Below are 19019 nucleotides of genomic sequence, written 5' to 3' on the forward strand. Positions count from 1 at the left end.
ATGCGTTTCGAAAGCCAATGTATTACCATATTAATGAAAATATTAACAAGTCATATAAATACAAAAGGCCCCACTTTCTTCAACTTCTTACGCGTGAGGTTGTAAGTGAAACTATGTTCTAGAAAAGTTCAACAACAATTTCATAAACAACGTGGGGTTTTTTGTTTTTTCTTTTCTATGTGATTAAAAATCATGTCTATGACTATTCTATAAGGCTAAGTTTGAAGGAATTGTAAGACTTTTTTATATATACTTGTTTGTGTGTACAAGCAGCTTTCTTTGGGGACAAAATGAATGAAGGTGGCTGTCTATACACTACATACAAATTAAGGATGCACTACTGACTGACTAGTTCAAAGTTTTGATGTCTTTGCTTGAATTATGTTGTATGCTGCATGAAATGATGATCATTTTTGGTCTGATGAACTTGATTGATTTTCATAGCGCCATATAATTCCCCCAACCAAGTTGTTCAATGCGTGTGAAGCCATAGGTACAATCAAGCTGGAAGAAAAGATGGTTGCGTAGCCATACATAAGCCCAACAAAAGTTGCCCTGAAAAGCATCAGAATATATGATCGAAACTAGGATAGTCAATCATAGCCTAAAAAGATTGTAATTTTAAAGTGGCGTCCGTTGTCACTCTACAAAATTATAAGAGCTATGGGTAGCAGATATTAGGAATACCAGACAGCAAAGGAATACTTTCGGCCACCTCCAATGTGTAGAACACCAAACAGGGCAGCAACCACCAAGACACTCTTCCAATCAAATCCGAAAAGTGGCAATAATGCACCGCGAAAAAGAAGCTCCTGAACAACCCCATTCCATAATCCAATATCTATTAAACTTTATTGTCAAAAAAGAAAAAAAAAATCGAAACTATTAATGAGGATAACTTTTTTATGCTTGCCTCACTAATCCCAGGCAAAAAAGCAACAACCAAGTAATCCAACGGCTCCAGTGAAGTAAGGACCTGTATAAGAAAACCTGACCATGTAAGAATATACAGTGGGATGGCCAAAAGCAGGAGACAGGAATGAGATGCAGCTATTGAAGATTGATCTCGAGTATGATATGGTTATGGCTTAATAAGCAAGTTCATATTTTCTGCAGAAGCATTTCAAATATCTATGATGGAAATTTAACAATCTAGTAGTTGTACTGTACAGATAATTGACCATAAACCAAATAATAAGCTCTCTTATGATTTTTTAACTGTTAAAACAAATCATAGAGCTACCTGCCGATTGGCAGCTTCACTAGACTCAGCAAAATCTGGCCATGTCTTCAATAAAAGATATCGGCTTGATGATATCACTACAACTAATCCTGTAAGCAACTGAAGATGCCACATCTCAAAATCAACTGTACACAAGAGGAGAAAAAGTGACACTCTATAAATGACAAAGGTTATTCCACCAACTGTTCAAAGGAATCTAGCATTAAACCAGAAGAAAAAATCATAATCAAAACAAAACGAGAGTTCCACATGATTCTGCATCAGCCCTGAGTTCTCCAACATTACTTACAACTAAATAATTCTCTAATCACCTTTTTATTTACTTGTTTATTCTACGATTATCTCGAATATGCTATAAGATCGCCACAACCAAATGTAGACTTTGTTGACAATGCTGAATGTTCCCTTATCAAAGAGGATTAAAGTGAATTTATAAACCACAACCATGCAATAACAGAAATGATGAGACATACATGATACTTTCGAGGAACAATCAAGTATTGGCAATCCTTCTGTTGATGCAAGATGTGATACCTACCCATTGCAAAAGAGGATATTCCAATTAAAAAACAGTTGTATAGAACATATAAAGTATAATCATGTTTGGTTTTGCAAAAAATTTATATAGCTTATAATATAGTTGGCTAACCAGGTAAAGAAGAATCTTTCAAGATGAACTCCCACAGAGTTGGTCCACATATTATTGATGAAAATTATTACATTGGAATATAAGGATACTAAGTAAGAAAAAACATTGTAAGAATACTAAGTAAAAGAGCATACTTGTCGAAGCACTACACCGAAAGCAGCTATCAAGCCAGAAGTAACAGCACATGCCTGAAGTACTGTACCCCTGGAGGGAACCATATTCAGTTTTTGTGCAGCTGAACTATCAGAAGGGTCAAGTTCAGTGTCATCTTCTTGACCATATTCATCTTTAGAAGAAATGTCAGCAACACCTCCAAGTGGTTTTCCATTCTTTTTCAATTTCTTCACTGAGTTTCTTCTTGCAAATGCCCTGGGATTACAGGTAAACCCCTGCAATGCAAGCATTACAGCAGCACATAACATATATTAAAGAGGAAAAATTAATATTTAGAGAGAAATTTACTACCAAGCTTTGAGAAGTTAAGAATCTCACTTTGTGAAATCTGGGATATAAAGCCTTTTGCACATAATGCCTTACTTTAAAAGTCCCACCTGATCACATGTTTCAACTTTCAATCATCTTAAAAGGCAATCCTTAACATAAACAACAAGAACATGTCCATACAGAAAGAATAATGCCTAAGTATCACACTAGTATTAAAAGTTTTTAGAAGAAAGAAAATTTCCTCGAGCTCTACTAGAAATGAGAATGCAAATTCAGCTTACATGGAAAAGACATTCAATCAAAGGTGGAATTTTCTAATGTCTAAGTGAAATGTGTTAAAAAAATACCAACTTTTCATTATTGTTGAGCCAAAACAAGTTCAATAGAGCAATTCAATGTAGCAATTTCCACAGGGACATGGCTTCAACCCCACTTATATTTTGTGAAAAGAATTAAGCTTGAAAAGGAATAATCTTGTTCCTCCTATTCTATTGGAACGGTTAGTTAGTTAGTTAGTTAGTGTTCTTAAAAGCTAAAACCAAGCAAAACCCAGAACACAAGAAGAATAAAAATGAAAACAAAATTAAAGAAACTCAAGCAATAATCATAAAACTAACCACCTATGAAGGTAGAACTTATACAATGAGGTGGGTTTGTGGCAAAACCCATGAACATGGTACTGGTAGCCCAATAGTTAACTGTGAGCGACCTCATGCTAAAAAATCAGCTTTTGGGATTCCACTGGGTTCTTCAACTGAACCCAAAAAGAGAAAAATAGTGAGACGAGGTTTAATAAAGAAGAAAACTGCTTAATCTCAGAATTGAGAGGAGCAATGGAAATCTCAGAGGCATTGAAAATGGCAGTAGTATTACGACCAATGACAACAGAAAGATTAATTATATGAACAAAAAAAGATGACTTAAATATGTAACATTTATTTTAGTAGTTTTATATGATTGAAATGAAACAAACGAGAGGCCTCAAATTGTTTGAGTCTGAAAAATATGTCGTTGGTGTTTTGGAAAATATAAGTAGTGACAGGTTTGATGTCGTTTATCCTATTCTTATATGTTGGGGTGAGCAAAGTTTGATGTCGTTGTACTAGATTTTATCTATAGAGTTGAAAATTATGAAAGCAATAATATCTTATAAAGGGGGTTTAAATAAATAGTCCAAATTATATATATAGGGCAAGATTATGGTAGAACCTAGCAAAAGTTTTCTACCGGTGGGAAACTTTTTTTGCCAATTGATTTTAGATCATGTGGTTATTATGATGTAAGGTGTATACTCTTACGATAGGACTGTTTGTATACGATTAAAACTTTATACATATTATAATAATATTTAATGATATTTATTTTTTAAAAAAATAATATTAATAATTAAAAAATTTATTAATTTTTATTTTAAATTATTATTATTTTTTTTTAAAGTTGCTTTGAATTATTTTTATATTGGTATTTATTTTCAAAAAAAATTATTTTTTCTAAACTCATTTTTTTTTCTTTTTATTTTTTGGCTTTTCATAATTTACTGCTGGTTTTTTTTATGTTTACACCTAGTCTTTTCTTTGTTTTTCTTTTAGGCTGTGCGTAGTTCTGGTATTATTGACTGTTTTTTAGTGGTTTTTATCTTGTTATTTGGCTGCTCTTTTGAGACGCCAGTTATAAAAACAAAAATTAACTAATTTGGTTTGATATTATTTTTTCTGCCAAAATAAATGAGTTTAAGAGAAGCAAGTTAGTACGGTTCCAATTAAAGAGCATCTAAAATCATTCAAGCAATCTCACATCAAAAGAATTTTTGAAAATAAATATCTATATAAAAATAATTTAAATTAATTTTAAAAAATAATAATAATAATTAAAAAATTAAAATTAACAATTTTTTTTTAGATGAATTAATAAATTTTTTAATTATTAATATTATTTTATTCTTTAAAATAAATATATTATTAAATATTATTATAATATGAATAAAGTTTTAATTGTATACAAGCAGTCCTATAGTAAGAGTATATACCTTACATCATAATAACCATAAGATCTAAAATCAATGGTTAAAAAAAAAAAGTTCCCTACCGGTAAGGAACTTTTGCTAGGTCCTACCATAATATTACCTTATATATATAAAGTATAAAGTGATTAATCTATTTACATATATATCATGAAGGGGTAATACTATGGTAGGACCTAGCAAAAGTTCCCTACTGGTAGGGAACTTTTTTTTCTAACCGTTGATTTTAGATCTTGTGGTTATTATGAAGTAAGGTATATACTCTTACTATAGGACTGCTTGTATATAATTAAAACTTTATACATATTATAATAATATTTTAATAATATATTTATTTTAAAAAATAAAATAATATTAATAATTAAAAAATTATTAATTTTTATTTTTTAATTATTATTATTATTATTATTTTCTAAAATTAATTTAAATTATTTTTATATAGATATTTATTTTCAAAAATTCTTCTGATATCGGATCGCTTGAATGATTTTATATGCTCTTTAATTGGAACCGTACCAACTTGTTTCTCTTAAACTCAATTTTTTTGGCAGAAAAAATAATATCAAACCGAATTAATTAATTTTTTTTATAAGTGGCGTCTCAAAACAGCAGCCAAATAACAAAATAAAAACCGAAAAAAACGATCAATAACACCGAATCACACACATAGCCTAAAAGAAAAACAAAGAAAAGACTAGGTGTAAACATAAAAAAAAAAAAAAAAAAAAACATCAGTAAATTATGAAAAGCCAAAAAAATGAGTTTAGAAAAAATAAATCTTTTTTGAAAATAAATACCAATATAAAAATAATTCAAAATAACTTTAAAAAAAAAATCAAAATAACTTTTAAAAAAATAATTCAAAATAAAAATTAATAAAATTTTTAATTATTAATATTATTTTTTAAAAAAATAAATATAATTATATATTATTATAATATGTATAAAGCTTTAATTGTATACAAGCAGTCCTATCGTAAGAGTATACACCTTACATCATAATAACCACATGATCTAAAACCTTACATCATAATAACCACATGATCTAAAATCAATGGTCAAAAAAAGTTCCCTACCAGTAGAGAACTTTTGCTAGGTCCTACCATAGTCTTGTCCTATCATGAAGATTTCATCCCCTTTGGTCAAGCATGCTCTTTAACTCTTTCTTTCCATTTGCATTTGTTAAATAAGTTTATACTTTTTTCCATTAGTTCATAGGGCATCAATAATAAAGAATAAGCCAAGCACTGTTATGGCAAGGAAGATTGTCTTCTTTTGCTATAAGGACCTTATATGATCATACTTTTTCAATAAGGCAACAAGCTATTGAACTTGCTCTTATTATTAGACATTGGTATATTAAATCCAGTCTTTTGCCTCTTTTTAAGCCAATTTCAATAAAACACTAAAACACAAAAGAGTATTGTTATTAAGCACTAGAGGTGACGTCTTACGAATGGTTATCAATATTTTATAAAAGTTATTATATTAAATTATATAAGACTCAATATTTAATTGTACCAATAACGATATAGCATTTTAAATAGTATTATGCTCCACTGGTACTTTTCAGCATTTCTCAACACAAAAGCAATGTTAAAATAACAAAAAATAACTTACTAAAAATCTTATTATTTTTGGTACAATTTACAGTGTCCTACTAAATATAGTAGTTACGGGACACTCTATAAATGATTCTATTTTTCTTTGGTTTTTATAAACTATAATATCAATTCTTTTACATAATATTTTTAATTTATAAAATAATACATAATAATAAAAAGAACACACTTTTGTATCAAAATCATACAATTTTTGTGTTGGTTCAACACCAAATTAGTGTTTACAAGTGTAATGGATTTAAGTATAAATTGCTTATTAATTAAGTTCACTTTTTGTTTTTGTTTTTTTGCCTGGAAGAGAAGGACCTCTCAAGCACATTCTTTCTTTTACTCAACATAAAAGGACTCAATTTACTTTCTTAATCCATGTGAGCTCACAAAACAAAGCCCACTTTTGCACAACCACTGATAAGATTCATTAAAACAAGTATTACAAGTCTATTATATTTAAGCCAAAACCAATATCATCAGGCAGATTTATCTTTGCCATATTAATCAAAAACATTATGATCAGAAAGAAAAATAGGAAAATGAAAATAACCTACAAAATCTTCAGAATACATCCTTCAAATTTGGTATGTATTATTGCTGGTATTCTTTTATTACAACAGAGAAAAAAAAATATATATTTAAAATCCATAACATAAAAGAAGTCCAATTTGAGTGAGGCTATGTATAATTCACTGCTAAGTAAACACATTTGCTTGGATTCTCCGGAACCTTAAAATGTGATTGTGGAGAATCAATTACACTTTACATATATGAACAAAAAGTTTACTGAGAAAAGAATTGCAGGAAGAAAAAAAAAATGGCACTATCTGACTGACTATACGCTACACTTGACCATTTTAATTACAAAATGGTCCCTAATAGCCATATGTGCACAAGGAGACAATAGGCAATAACACCAAGTCTTGCCCTTGGACGACTCATTAAGACTCTCCCACCAGATACCCTGCAATATCACCAACAAATTATCATCAATTTTCACTTCTAATACATCTTAAGACCATGCCACCAAGTACTTAGCAGAGATGCAAAATTAGCCAAAAGGGAGCCTTAATCCTGCTCATGGTCCATGGGAAACCTTTTACTATTTTCCAACTAATAATTTCAGTTATCTTCTTATTTTATCTAGTTGGAATTAAGATATCACAATAATAGCAATAAATGAAATAGCAGTAAAAGAAAGCTTGGATCTTTGTGTATTCCGCTCTCTAATACCAATACGAGAAATAAGTAAGAATCTCTACCAAATTTTAATAATTCTTACCAGATTCCGTCAACTCGATCTGCAATCAACCTCCCTTGTCTTGGCACAAGACCAGAGGTATTAAGAGACTTGAATATATGACCTGGCAAAGGAAAAAAAATTAAGAGAATATACTTGGATATGATGGGGTAAAAATAACTAAAATTGTAAGGTTTGAACCTTTGTCCTCATCAGTTTCTTCATCGGTGATTAAACGATTAGTCTCTCCATCAATATCAAGAGCCAGATGGTCAGTAGACCCCTTTCGCATAGTTCGTACATGGGCTGCCAATGGAACAGATGATACTGCTTTCTTTCCAAGTGATCCCTGCACAAATATTAAAAGAGAGGGTTAATAACATATTGCTCTTAACATTTTTAAACAAAAATGTAAATACATAATCTAGACACGAACCAAGAAAAAAACACAAAAATAAAAATCATAAATTTAAAAGGAAAAAAAACAACATTTGAAAAACAATGCATCAAATATGTAACTAGAGTAGATAAATATAAGCTTTAACATTTACCACATCTTCAACTTCGGATATTTCTGGATTGGTGGGCATTGATGTTCCTTCATATATGCTCCTTTCCTGGATAATCTCTGGCTGAGTATCCCTACCTTGAAGTGAATCTTCTAGTAACTTAACCTTCATTGATAATTCATCAACATCCTTTTGGCTTTGCACCAACTTGCTACCAAGATCCTGGGTTTTTGATTTTGAACTTTCATATTCTGATAGTAAAGTCATAACCCGTTTCTCTAATGCCACCAGAGATCCCTTAATAACAGAAGAATTTTGGTCCTTAATCAAACTGTCACCTCCTATGATACCAACAATTTTCTCCAAACCAAACATAAGTTCGGATAGTTCATATCTCATCTTTTCTGTCGCTTGTTCATCTGCAGCGTGTTTTTCAACTTCCTCCTTCAGCTGCTCATTCTCGAGCATCTGTGTTTCAACAGTCATCTGTAGGTTTTCTTTCTCCATAGAAATTGAGATACATTGATGTTGCAGGTCAGAGAAATTATCAATGATGTAGAAGAGCTTCTCTAACTGAGAAGAATTTTGGAGCTCTGTATCTCCTACTTCGGACCCTACCATAGGAATCTCAAGCTCTCCAATCTTTTTGTACAGAGTATTGACTTGAGATGCTGACAAGAGGGTGTCTCCAGCCTCTGAAACAGAAAAAATGGAAAAAATAACTTATTAGAACGAATGATTAACCAAGAAAGGGTAGTTGAGAATGACAATGGAGGAAAGTAAACAGACCTTTTTCTTTCTTCGACAATGAATTGTGCAATGATAAAACTTTTGCCTCTCTTTCTTTTAATGCCACCTCTTTGGCCTGATAATCTTCTACTATAAGCCTCAGCTCACTACATGAGGTTCTAAAAGCTTCAACATCTGCCTCCAACTTGGAAATTGTATTTTGTTTTAGATCACTTTCCTCAATTGCTTTCTCAGAAAATTTTCGAGCTTCTATCAAATCATTTTGCAAATCTACAATTGTAGAGGCTGCAACTTCAGTGGTACTCTCAAAATGCTTAAACAGAGCTTGAACTTTTCTGGTAGCAAGCAACATCATCTCTGCTGCTTTACCATACTTGCTGCCTTCAAGGTTTTGGTGACCCTTTTGACCAGAGGCTACACCGGTTTCTTCAATCACTTGGAAGAAACTATGTCTCAGTTTTTCAACGTCAGGAAGAGAGCTAAGCTCCAATAAATTGTTCCTCACCTCGAATTGTAGTTCACTTGTAGCATCAGTACAAGCAGATAATAAAGTTTTCAAATCATTTTCTAACAAAGCAATTTCATTATCTTGTTCTTGTTTATGCATCTCCAAACCATTTACTTTCTGTTTTAAAGACTCAATGTGTTCAAATACAACCATGACTTCATCACTTGTTACCTGTAGTTTCCCCAACAAAGCTGCAATAAACTCATCTAGAAAGGAAGAGAAATGTCCAAATTTTTCAGCAAGAATTTTGTTTCTCAATTGAAATCCTTCCGTAATCTTATTAAAAGATGAAACGAGGTCACCATCTACAACACTGATCTCATAATTATCCTTTTCAATATTAAACATATCCCCAATATCATCTGGTATGGAGTTTGTCGTATGTAAATCCTGAAATGCATAGTATAGAAGCTAATTAGCAAGAAGAAGAGAAAAATGCAACAATAGCTCATGCTTTTAATAGGTGAAATTATAAAGTAATTTAAGTCTGTGTTATGGTTGAAAGATGCAAAACAAAGTAATGCATACGCAGATCCACAAAACAGCATGCATTTAAGAACGAAGAAAGCACTTGGCACAAGAACAATTAATCTTAAAACATACCTCCATGTCATGGTTTTCCATCACTTCAAAACCCAAACCACCAAAATGGTCCCTTATCCGTTGAAGAATGATATCCATATTTTTAAGGCCATCAAATTTCTTCTCAAACCCTTTAATTAAAGACAGCAGCGTCTTATCATTCATAAGTACTTGAACATCATGCAGATAACCAGACAGCTCCACAGATTTGCTTTCTATGCTGCCAGTAGTTCCAGCCAACTCTTCCATGCATGCATTTAACTTTGAATTTAGTGCTAATATAGCTCCTTCAGCATTCGCCTTCTCTCCCTCGAGTATGGAGATTTTATTTTCTGCCCTCAACAATGACTCTTCCAATGACTTTTTGGTTACATCCATATCTGCAAGCTTGCTGGCCTGTGAGCTAACTTCCTCTTGCAGCTTCTTCATTTCATTTTCCAAATCAGTTATACGGACTTGAGCATCATTATTTTGTTCACTAAGTAAAGTAACATCAGTCTGAGCCTGAGATAATGCATCTTCAAGGGATTTCATGGTCTTGCGGGCATCTGTTAGCTTGGTTGTCTGGACAGCAACCTCCCCTCTTACTTGCTCAAGTTCTGTCTCTGCATCACTTCTACTAACTAAAACACTTTCTTTCTCACTGATGATGGCATGCATGTTACTTTCTGCAAGAGCTAACGCCTCTTCTAGTGACTTCTTACACTCAAAGGCATCAGTAAACTTGCTAGTGAGCAAAGAAGCTTCCTCGTGTGCTTTTTGCAACTCTTGTTCAACATTGTCCTTAGCCAATTCTATCTCCCTTTTTTCTTCAGCAAGTTGAGATATATCATTCTTTGCAACTGACAAAGTACCTTCCAACGATTTAATAGTAGCTTCTGCTTTTACAAGCTTGTCATTCAAGGTACCTATTTCCTCCTTTACTTTCACCAATTCTTTTTCTACATCCACGTCTGCTACCTTGCTGACCTGGGACCCAACTTCCTCTTGCAGCTTCTTCATTTCATTTTCCAAATCAGTTATATGGACTTGAGCATCATTATTTTGTTCACTAAGTAAAGTAACATTAGTCTGAGCCTGAGATAATGCATCTTCAAGGGATTTCACGGTCTTGTAGGCCTCTGTTAGTTTGTTGGTCTGGACAGCAACCTCCTCTTTTACTTGCTCAAGTTCTGTCTCTGCAACAAATCTACCAAGTACAGCACTTTCTTTCTCACTGACGAAGGCATGTATGTTATTTTCTGCTAGTGTTAATGCCTCTTCTAGTGACTTCTTCCGCTCAAAAACATCAGTGAACTTGCTAGTGAGCAAAGAAGCTTCCTCGTGTGCTTTTTGCAACTCTTGTTCAACATTGTCCTTAGCCAATTCTATCTCCCTTTTCTCTTCAGCAAGTTGAGTAGTATCATTCTTTGCAACTGACAAAGTATCTTCCAACGATTTAATAGTAGCTTCTGCTTCTACGAGCTTGCCATTCAAGGTAGCGATTTCCTCCTTTACTTTCACCAACTCTCTTTCTACAGATGTTTTGCTATCCTGACACTCCTTAATATATCCTGAAAGCCAATTCACCTTATCTACAGGCTCATCAAACACTAAATCAACAGGAAGAACAATGCCATCAATAGATTCAATTATTCTCTGCAAAATGTTATTGTTCTCCAATGTTTTAATAGTTGCCTCTGCTTCTATGAGTTTGTTAGCTAGGATTTTGACTTCCTCCTCTACTCTCACCAATTCTTTTTCTGCAATTGTCTTGTCATCCAGGCATTTACTAATGTACCCTTCAAGCAAATTCACCTTTTGTGCAGGTTCATCGAAAACTGAATCAGCAGGAAGTGTAATGCCATCAATAGATTCAATTACTTTTTGCAACATGTTATTGCTGTCCAATAGAAACTTTTCAAGCTGATCCTTTTGTTCCTTTACAGCAACAATATCCATCTCTAACTTTGGGATGCCCTCTATATCAGCAGACATTCTATTGATCTGATCTCTTTGTTCAGCAAGTTCTGATTGTTGCTGCTGGACTTGAAGCCTCAGCTTTTCAATTTCTGAGTTCTTTTCATCAATTTGATGTTTCAAATTTTCCCGATCTTGAACCAGCCCCTTTCCTTTCTTCACTGCCATGGTTAACTTCTCCCTCAGTAAGGATGACTTTTCATCTGCCCGATCAAGATCTTTCTTCATGGACTCTTTTTGCTCTTTCAATGCTACTAGTTCTTCGGACACCCTTGTCAACTCAATAGAGAGACTTCTAACCTGCGATCTCATCAACAAATCTTCATCTAGTAAAAGCTGGGACAACACCAATTCTTGATTGGTCATATATAAATAACTCTCAACTTTTTCAAATAGCTCAGCATCAACATAAGAACCCAAAGAGGCATTACTCAGTTCTTTTATCCTCCCAATGCATCTCTCTACAAGCGTAACGATATCAAGAGAAGAATGAGAGACTCCATCCTCCATTGTAAGTCCTGAGGTTTCATGTAGCATTTTCACCAAGTGATCCTTCTCTAAGGACATTTTACGTTCTTTTTCAACAATTTCTTTGTATTTGCATGTCAAATCATCCAGCTCCACCTGAAGATAATCATTTGTCTGCAATTCAGCTGAAAGTGAAGCAGTTAAGCGATCAATTTCATTTTGTGCAGCATCCTTTGTCACGGAAAACTCATCTTGCATTGTATTTAATTCAGAATTGACCTGGTATAATAATTCTCTAACCCAATTCACTTGAGAGGACAATTCAGAAGATGAAACAGATTCTGGTAGATGAATTAAAGACAAAGCATCTTTAACTTTGTGGAATTCTAAGGAAACACCCTTCAATTTATTATTCTCGTCAACAAGCCCTTTGCATCTCTCGACAATTTCCATTGATAGAAGCTCTTCAGGAATACTATTATGAGACAATAATTCTTCCAATTTCTCAAGGATTGCATTTTTCTCGAACAGCGTTTCTTGCAATGAGGTGACCACAATTTCACTTCTAAGTAACTCCTCTATATGCAATTCAGCAGCCTCCAATGCACTGGACTTTTCTTGTAAATTAGTTGAGCATTTCTCAAGCTCTCTTGTCTTTTCAGCCAATGATTGTTTCAGCGAGTCCCTTTGTTGTACCAATGCTTTACCTTTTGTCACAGCCATAGTAAGTTTTTCTTTGGTATTACTGGATCTAGTCTTTTCCTGCTCAAGTTCGGATTTCGTTTTACCAAGTTCTGCATTCACCCTCTCAGCCATCATTCTCTGATCGTCAAGTTGTTGAAGCAATTTCCTATTTTCATCTTCAAAATGGCTTAATTTTTCAGCAAAGTCCGACTCCTTTCTTTTAAGTTCAAGTAATTCATCACGGGCTGCAGTAAAAATTGTCCCGAAGTCCTGAAAACTAGCACTTGATCTGGTCTCAGACAAACATTGCCTTAATTGATCAATTTCAGAAAGCAGCATATTATATGTCACAGCCAATGTATAAGTGCCTTTCTCAATAGAAACTAATTTACCACCAATGGAACCATCTGATGCTTCTTGTGGATCAACTAGCCCAGTTAGGTAGGATAGCAATCTATCTGTAACCATCTCAATATGTGATACAGGGAATTCGTTAACCTTCACGTTAAGCTCTTCAATCTCTTGATTCTTTGCCAATAAAATAGCCTGAAGCTCACTTACTGTAGCCTTAGTCTGCAATCGTTCTTCACAAGCACTTTTAACAATTTGTGTACACTCAGTCATCAACTCAGTCACTGAGACACTAGTATCCGTCTCCTGGACCATATTCTCAGACTCTTGACTAACACTTTCATCAATCAAAGGCTCTCCACTGGTAAAGGCTTGGAGTTGGCGCCTAAGTCCAGCAAGCTCTCTAATAAAAGCCTCTCTTTCTTCCTACATAACATCAATATTCAATATCAATCAAATTAAAATTAAGGCAATTTTACCTTAAATTAATACAAACACAATCCCATCTAACCTTATATTCAAGTGAAGCGTTTTCTTTCTCACAAACAGTCTGATCAAGCACAACCTTGAGCCGTTCCAATTCATCCATGACATAATCATCTCGCACACCATTTTCCTCGTGCAAATAAGGCTCCTCCATATTATCCACCAATTCCACAGCTACAATTGCTTCTTTACCATCACCACTTGTAACCAACTCGTCAGGACAATCCACAAACATATCTTCCTTTCCAACATCTTCTCCCACTTTCAGGTTATCCTCTCCTTGCATATTTCCTTCTACACCTTCCGAAATGCCATTATGATTTTCCACCACAATTGTGGACCCAAACTCCTGTGATTCATGGAAATCATTATAAATTAGCATTTAATAAAATCTGAAACCAACTGTCTAGCATTTTCTGCAATTTTATTCAATCCATTAAGGTACCTGATTATCTGGTTCGCCGACATCATTTTGGATTGCAGATTTTGAAGATTCAACCTCCATAGACCCATTTGAAGCTTCAAGAGAGTGGATAGAATCTGATGAACTTACCGGCTGACTTTCTTCAAGCAACTCGGGGTTATGAGTCTCAGACATTTTTGTGGCTCATAACCCAATTGCTTCTTCTTCTATAAAATTGGGACCTGAAACTGAGCAAAAAAAACACAATTTGAGATTGGAAAAAAAAAAAAAGTACACTCAATCAAAGGGCTCATAAATCTAATGCCAAACCAAAACTGGGAAAAACTGTAAAGAGTAAAATAGAGCAAATTTTGTTTGTTTTAACGCTATTTAATCATAATTGTATTTCTATTTGGTACCTTCAACTAAAAATTATTTGGTATTTATTTCATAAATAAAATTATGCGTCACGGGAATCATCAGAAACAAATCCATTCAGTCTGTATAAAAGTGCAGAAAACAATATGTGGGTGTGGTGTGGATACTTCTTATTGTATCAGCAAAGCTACATTCCTTACGACACAACAAAAAATGCAAAAGGGTCCAAACCCATTATGTTAATATTTATAAAACAGTATGCTAGCAGCACTCATTGAAATTCAAATATTTTTGTAATATAGAAGTTAGAACACAAAATATTCAGTCAAAGCAAAGACTGTTACCCCCATATTGGAAAACGTGAATAATCAAATATACCAAGAACCAAAAATCATATTCTAATTCATAACCAAGAATAAGAATTGGGTGATTAATTAATAAAATTTGAGCCATAAATAAATGAATTATAGATGGAAAATTCTTACCATATTCATTATCAAATGATAGACACAAACAATTAAAAACAAATTTAAGTGCCTTGTCTGGTAACTTAGTCCTAACATATATGGACTAAAACACTCAAACCTTCCATCCTTACATTCATAAACAACTACTAAAAGAGGATTCACAACTAAAATGATTATTCTGTTCTTTTCCCAAACCTTGAAATTTTCTTTAGTAACTATTAAAAAGAGACAAAATCACATTGAAAAATGAGCCAAAGGACACAGAATTCATACCAAAATCAACTAAATGTATGTATTTATATATAAAAGGCAACAAACAATCAATATACAGCTAGTTTCAATAATGCAGGAACAGCTAGTTTCTCTTAATACTAATCTAACCTATAAACAAGAGTGAACCAACTAGTCGTCGTCTTCCGTGGTCGCAGTAGTAAGAAAAAGAGAGAAAGAAATAGGGCTTTAAACCCAAAAAGATCACACAAACCCCCCACATTGACATTTTATCGAGTACAATGTGAGCAAACATTCCCCTAATTCTAATTCATTCCTAAGAAATCGTAAACAAACCAGCCATGAAATTTTATACAAGGAAATAAACATATGCTTACATAAAACCATGAAATCACCATAACAAAAGAAAAACGTCTTATACTCAAAATCATAGAATTACTCACCAAATACAACCGCAGCTCCACAGCCCAAGCAAAAACAAAAACAAGAAGAAGAAGAGTTTAAAAGAGAAAAACTTTAAGCCCAGATTCCATTTGGAAATCTGGGATTCTCCATTTTAGAAAGATTTATTTAGCAATAATTGGGAGAGAAAGAGATGGTTTCGGATCTGGTGTATGAAAAAAGAGGTGGGATTGTGTGCGTGGGTTAGCCGTAGGATCTGACGGTGGGGATTGTAGAGCAGAAAAGGCAGGACCACATGGGTGCGTGGGGCGGTTGCAGAATGCAGATCAAGGCTGGTGTGGTATGAATTGGGTCGATGTTTTTTTTGTAAAGGCTGTTCCTTTTTTGTCGAGCTATTGTGTTTGTGTGTCAACGTTAAAGACTCCTCGATTAAGGCATAGGTATTTGCACGCACACCACTTAGGGACACGTACTTTGGCCACACACACCATGCCATATCAAAATTTGGTATTGTTTTTCTCCATTCAAACAAATGTAGGTTTTTTTTTTCTCTCTTTTTCTTTTTTTTTTAAATTAAGATTTTTGTCCTTCCAATTTTGACATGTACTAAATTATACTCCTGGGGCTCGTTTGGAACGCCGTATTAGGTCGTATTGTATTGTATTGTATTATATTGAATTGGATTATATATCATATTTTTATATAATACTATGTTAAACTTTAATTTATACTAAAATATTATATATTTAGGTGTCCATAAAAGTTATTACCACATATAGTTTTACATAAAAATATTGCATAAAATACAATTCAATATAATACAATACAATACAATACGACCTAATACGGCGTTCCAAACGAGCCCCTGAACTTTTCTGATCGTTAAAAATCTCCCTAAACTTTTCTGGCCGATAAATTCTCTGACTCTTGTTACTAATATTTGTTAAAATAAACTTTTCGAATGAATGCCGCGAAATGTATGCTATATGTGTGTTTGTACTTGTTCGATTAATTTACTAAGAAAATCGGCATACCTAATTGTTTTTTGCTGTAGGCAAAAGTAAGCCAAAAGCGTAGAAATGAGAGCTCGTCTAATTGCAAAGACGTGCATGTGGATCGACCTTAAGGGAAAACAGTATTTTGAAAGGGCGTGCTTCAGTTCCTTTTGCTTCACAAAAGGTCTTGCTCATGTAGTAAATTGGATATTATACACCATCTTATTCTCGAACCAAAACTGAACTTACTGTACTGCCCAACAGAGTCAAGTATAGGAGCAAAGTTTCTTCAGGTTCAAGTTTCGCTTACACTGGTGGCCAGCTCAAATAATAATTTAGCGCTTCTAGGGATGTTTGGAATTTTTCATCCCATTTTAACTTTCTATTTCCTTTAAGCAAGATATAGGAAAAGAGCTTTTATTGAACAATCTGGAAATAAACTGACTCAACGCTGCTACATTTAATGTTAATCGCTATATATCTTTCACTCTCTGAGGTCGAGTTATGTTTTGAAAAGTGAAAAACTAATTAGGGTTTACTTCAACCCCACGTTTGGTTACTAGATTTTCAAGGAACTTTTTAGAGCTCACACAGAATGCGCATTTGGTAGGGTTCAACTTCATGGAATGAACAATTAAAATATGGAAACATTCCTCAAGATGTTGCACATGATCATCATAGTCCTTAGATTTTACTAACATATCATCTATGTATGCTTCCATTGTAAAGCCTAGCTATTGAGAGCCCATCTTGTTAATGAATCATTGGTACGTTGCTCCAACATTCTTTAGTTTGAATGGCATGACTTTGTAGCAATAAGTTTCTCTCTTTGTTATGAATGAAGTATTGTCTCGGTCCGTGGGTGCATCATAATCTGGTTATATCCCAAAAAAGCATCCATGAAGCTCATTAATTTATGTCCCGCATTGGCATCAATCAACATGTTGATATGAGAAAAAGGGAAACTATCCTTTGAACAAGCCTTGTTAAGGTCCGTGAAATCAATGCGGCTTAGAATTTTCTGTTTTTCTTTGGGACCACGACGAGGTTAAAAGGCTAAGTTGGGTAGTGAACTTCTTCTATTGATTCGTTTTTCAACATCTTTTCTACTTCTTCATTCATAACCTTGTTACGATCCAGGCCAATCTTCCTTCTTTTTTGTTTGACCATAACGTAATTCAGGTTGATGCTAAGCCAATGTGTGATTAAGTCAAGACCGATCTCTATCATTTAGAATGGTCCCATGAAAAGATTTGATAGAAGGATTTTAGCAATTTTAGGATTTTTTCTGCTCTTTCTTTTGTAAGGTCGACCTCCAATGAATATGGTCTTTCATGATTAGTTGGATGAATTGAAACCTCTCACAACTCTTCGACCATTGGAGTGTGTTGCTTTGAAGGGTCTAAAGATCTGATTAATTGTTATAATTTTTTCTTACAATGTAGAGCCAAGGTATGACACTTTTGAGAACTTATTTGATCTCCTTGTATCTCATGTATCTTCCTTTTGTAGGGAAATTTGATTACCTAATGGTATGATGATGCCACTACCTTCATTGCAAGGATCCATGGGCACTCCAAGATTGTATTGTATGCCTATGAGCAGTCTACGAATAGGAATTTACCAACTTGTTCACTCTGTTGGCATAAATAGGCAATTCCACATAACTTTTGGCCACGGTGCTTTCCCCGGAGAATCCAATCAAAGTAACTTGTGTATCCTGAGTTTCCATGTCCTCTATCTCCATTTCTTCGAGGACCTCTGTGAATAAAATGTTGATTGAGCTTCTAGTTTCTACTAACATTTGTTTTGTTCTGACATGGGCGACATCCAGCGTGATTATCAAGGCATCATCATGAGGATTTCTTAGTTTTGTGGTTTCTCTTTTCCAATAGGTAATTATCACATCCGGGACTGTCATTGTCGATGATAGTCACTGGTCGAATAAAATGAATGAGTAGACAAGACCCTTATAAATAGTCTGCTTAAATTAGTTCCTCCAGAGATAACATTCCTAGTTTTCTTAATTTATGGCGGAAAGGTGTGACTCTGACTTCTCCCCTGTTGAACATGCATAGTTTGGCTCGAAGTTAGGTTGTCTTAAAAAATCCTACCTTTACCAGTTTATTAACCTCTTTTTTTCAGTTGTCTCCATTCGTATATTGTGTGTTCGTGTTCCCCATTGAAAGCACAGTATCATCCCTTATCTCTTTTCATTGGATATGTTGTCATCTTTGGGAGCCATCTCATTTCCTTCATTTCTCTTAAGCGTCGAATGAGTTCTGACAAGGTTATGGTCATTGGCAGTATCTCCTCCTCCACTCGCTTTCCACCCTGTGGTCGTCCTTGAGTTGTATCGTTAGTTGCAGCAACCCTTACTATTCCTCTATCGCCAAACTGAATAGTGTTGTTCTTTCGAGGTAGGCAAGTTATTAGTGGCCTTTCTTTGATTTTGTAATGAAGAGAGTCTTCTAGGATTGAATTTCCCCTTAGTACCTCTTTTGTTTGGCAATTCTCTTCGACCTCTAAAGTCACATATCCCCATGCCATGGTGAGTGCTCGTGTTAAGGTCAACTCAAGTTATAGTGTTCTACTATCAAAGCCTTTTCAATTAAGATCCATGGACTAGACCCTGCT

At 34.0% G+C, this 19019-nt stretch overlaps 2 protein-coding genes across 7 annotated transcripts; both read right to left on the reverse strand.

The window, feature by feature from the left end:
- Positions 1-5: 5 nt before the first annotated feature.
- On the reverse strand, positions 6-3290 carry LOC115712725 (uncharacterized). Of its 6 annotated transcripts, none has more exons than XM_061113226.1 (9): positions 2978-3261; positions 2385-2443; positions 2027-2281; positions 1893-1907; positions 1717-1777; positions 1244-1368; positions 914-976; positions 688-812; positions 6-555 (listed from the first exon to the last, which is right to left on the reverse strand). In XM_061113226.1, exons 1-9 carry the CDS (start codon positions 3048-3050, stop codon positions 408-410), a joined length of 924 nt encoding a protein of 307 aa, XP_060969209.1. In that variant the 5' UTR covers positions 3051-3261; the 3' UTR covers positions 6-407. The 6 variants fall into 6 exon arrangements, with proteins under 6 accessions (XP_060969209.1, XP_060969208.1, XP_060969207.1 ...); XM_061113225.1 differs by having other exon boundaries at positions 2957-3261; XM_061113224.1 differs by having other exon boundaries at positions 2954-3260.
- Positions 3291-6536: 3246 nt separating this feature from the next.
- LOC115714035 (trans-Golgi network-localized SYP41-interacting protein 1) lies at positions 6537-15878 on the reverse strand. Its single transcript, XM_030642552.2, has 9 exons — positions 15429-15878; positions 13952-14157; positions 13532-13855; positions 9580-13446; positions 8508-9366; positions 7761-8413; positions 7411-7558; positions 7252-7333; positions 6537-6933 (listed from the first exon to the last, which is right to left on the reverse strand). The coding sequence occupies exons 2-9, from the start codon at positions 14102-14104 to the stop codon at positions 6831-6833; spliced, it is 6189 nt and encodes a 2062-aa protein (XP_030498412.2). The 5' UTR covers positions 14105-14157; positions 15429-15878; the 3' UTR covers positions 6537-6830.
- Between the last annotated feature and the right edge of the window lie 3141 nt (positions 15879-19019).

The sequence above is a fragment of the Cannabis sativa genome, chromosome 4, assembly GCF_029168945.1.
Source record: "Cannabis sativa cultivar Pink pepper isolate KNU-18-1 chromosome 4, ASM2916894v1, whole genome shotgun sequence".
In the NCBI taxonomy this organism is placed as follows: domain Eukaryota; kingdom Viridiplantae; phylum Streptophyta; class Magnoliopsida; order Rosales; family Cannabaceae; genus Cannabis; species Cannabis sativa.

What these genes read in the sequence shown, in the direction of transcription:
- LOC115712725 (XM_061113224.1), bottom strand. Translation starts at nt 3,050, where the DNA reads ATGAGGTCGCTCACAGTTAACTATTGGGCTACCAGTACCATGTTCATG. An exon ending in AAGTTCTACCTTCATAGGTG is followed by an intron (nt 2,444 to 2,953) that starts GTTAGTTTTATG and finishes ACATGTGATCAG; the next exon opens with GTGGGACTTTTAAAGTAAGG. An exon ending in TTTTGCCTGGGATTAGTGAG is followed by an intron (nt 813 to 913) that starts GCAAGCATAAAA and finishes GGGGTTGTTCAG; the next exon opens with GAGCTTCTTTTTCGCGGTGC.
- LOC115714035 (XM_030642552.2), bottom strand. Translation starts at nt 14,104, where the DNA reads ATGTCTGAGACTCATAACCCCGAGTTGCTTGAAGAAAGTCAGCCGGTA. An exon ending in TATCCGAAGTTGAAGATGTG is followed by an intron (nt 7,559 to 7,760) that starts GTAAATGTTAAA and finishes ATATTTGTGCAG; the next exon opens with GGATCACTTGGAAAGAAAGC. An exon ending in GATCGAGTTGACGGAATCTG is followed by an intron (nt 6,934 to 7,251) that starts GTAAGAATTATT and finishes GTGATATTGCAG; the next exon opens with GGTATCTGGTGGGAGAGTCT.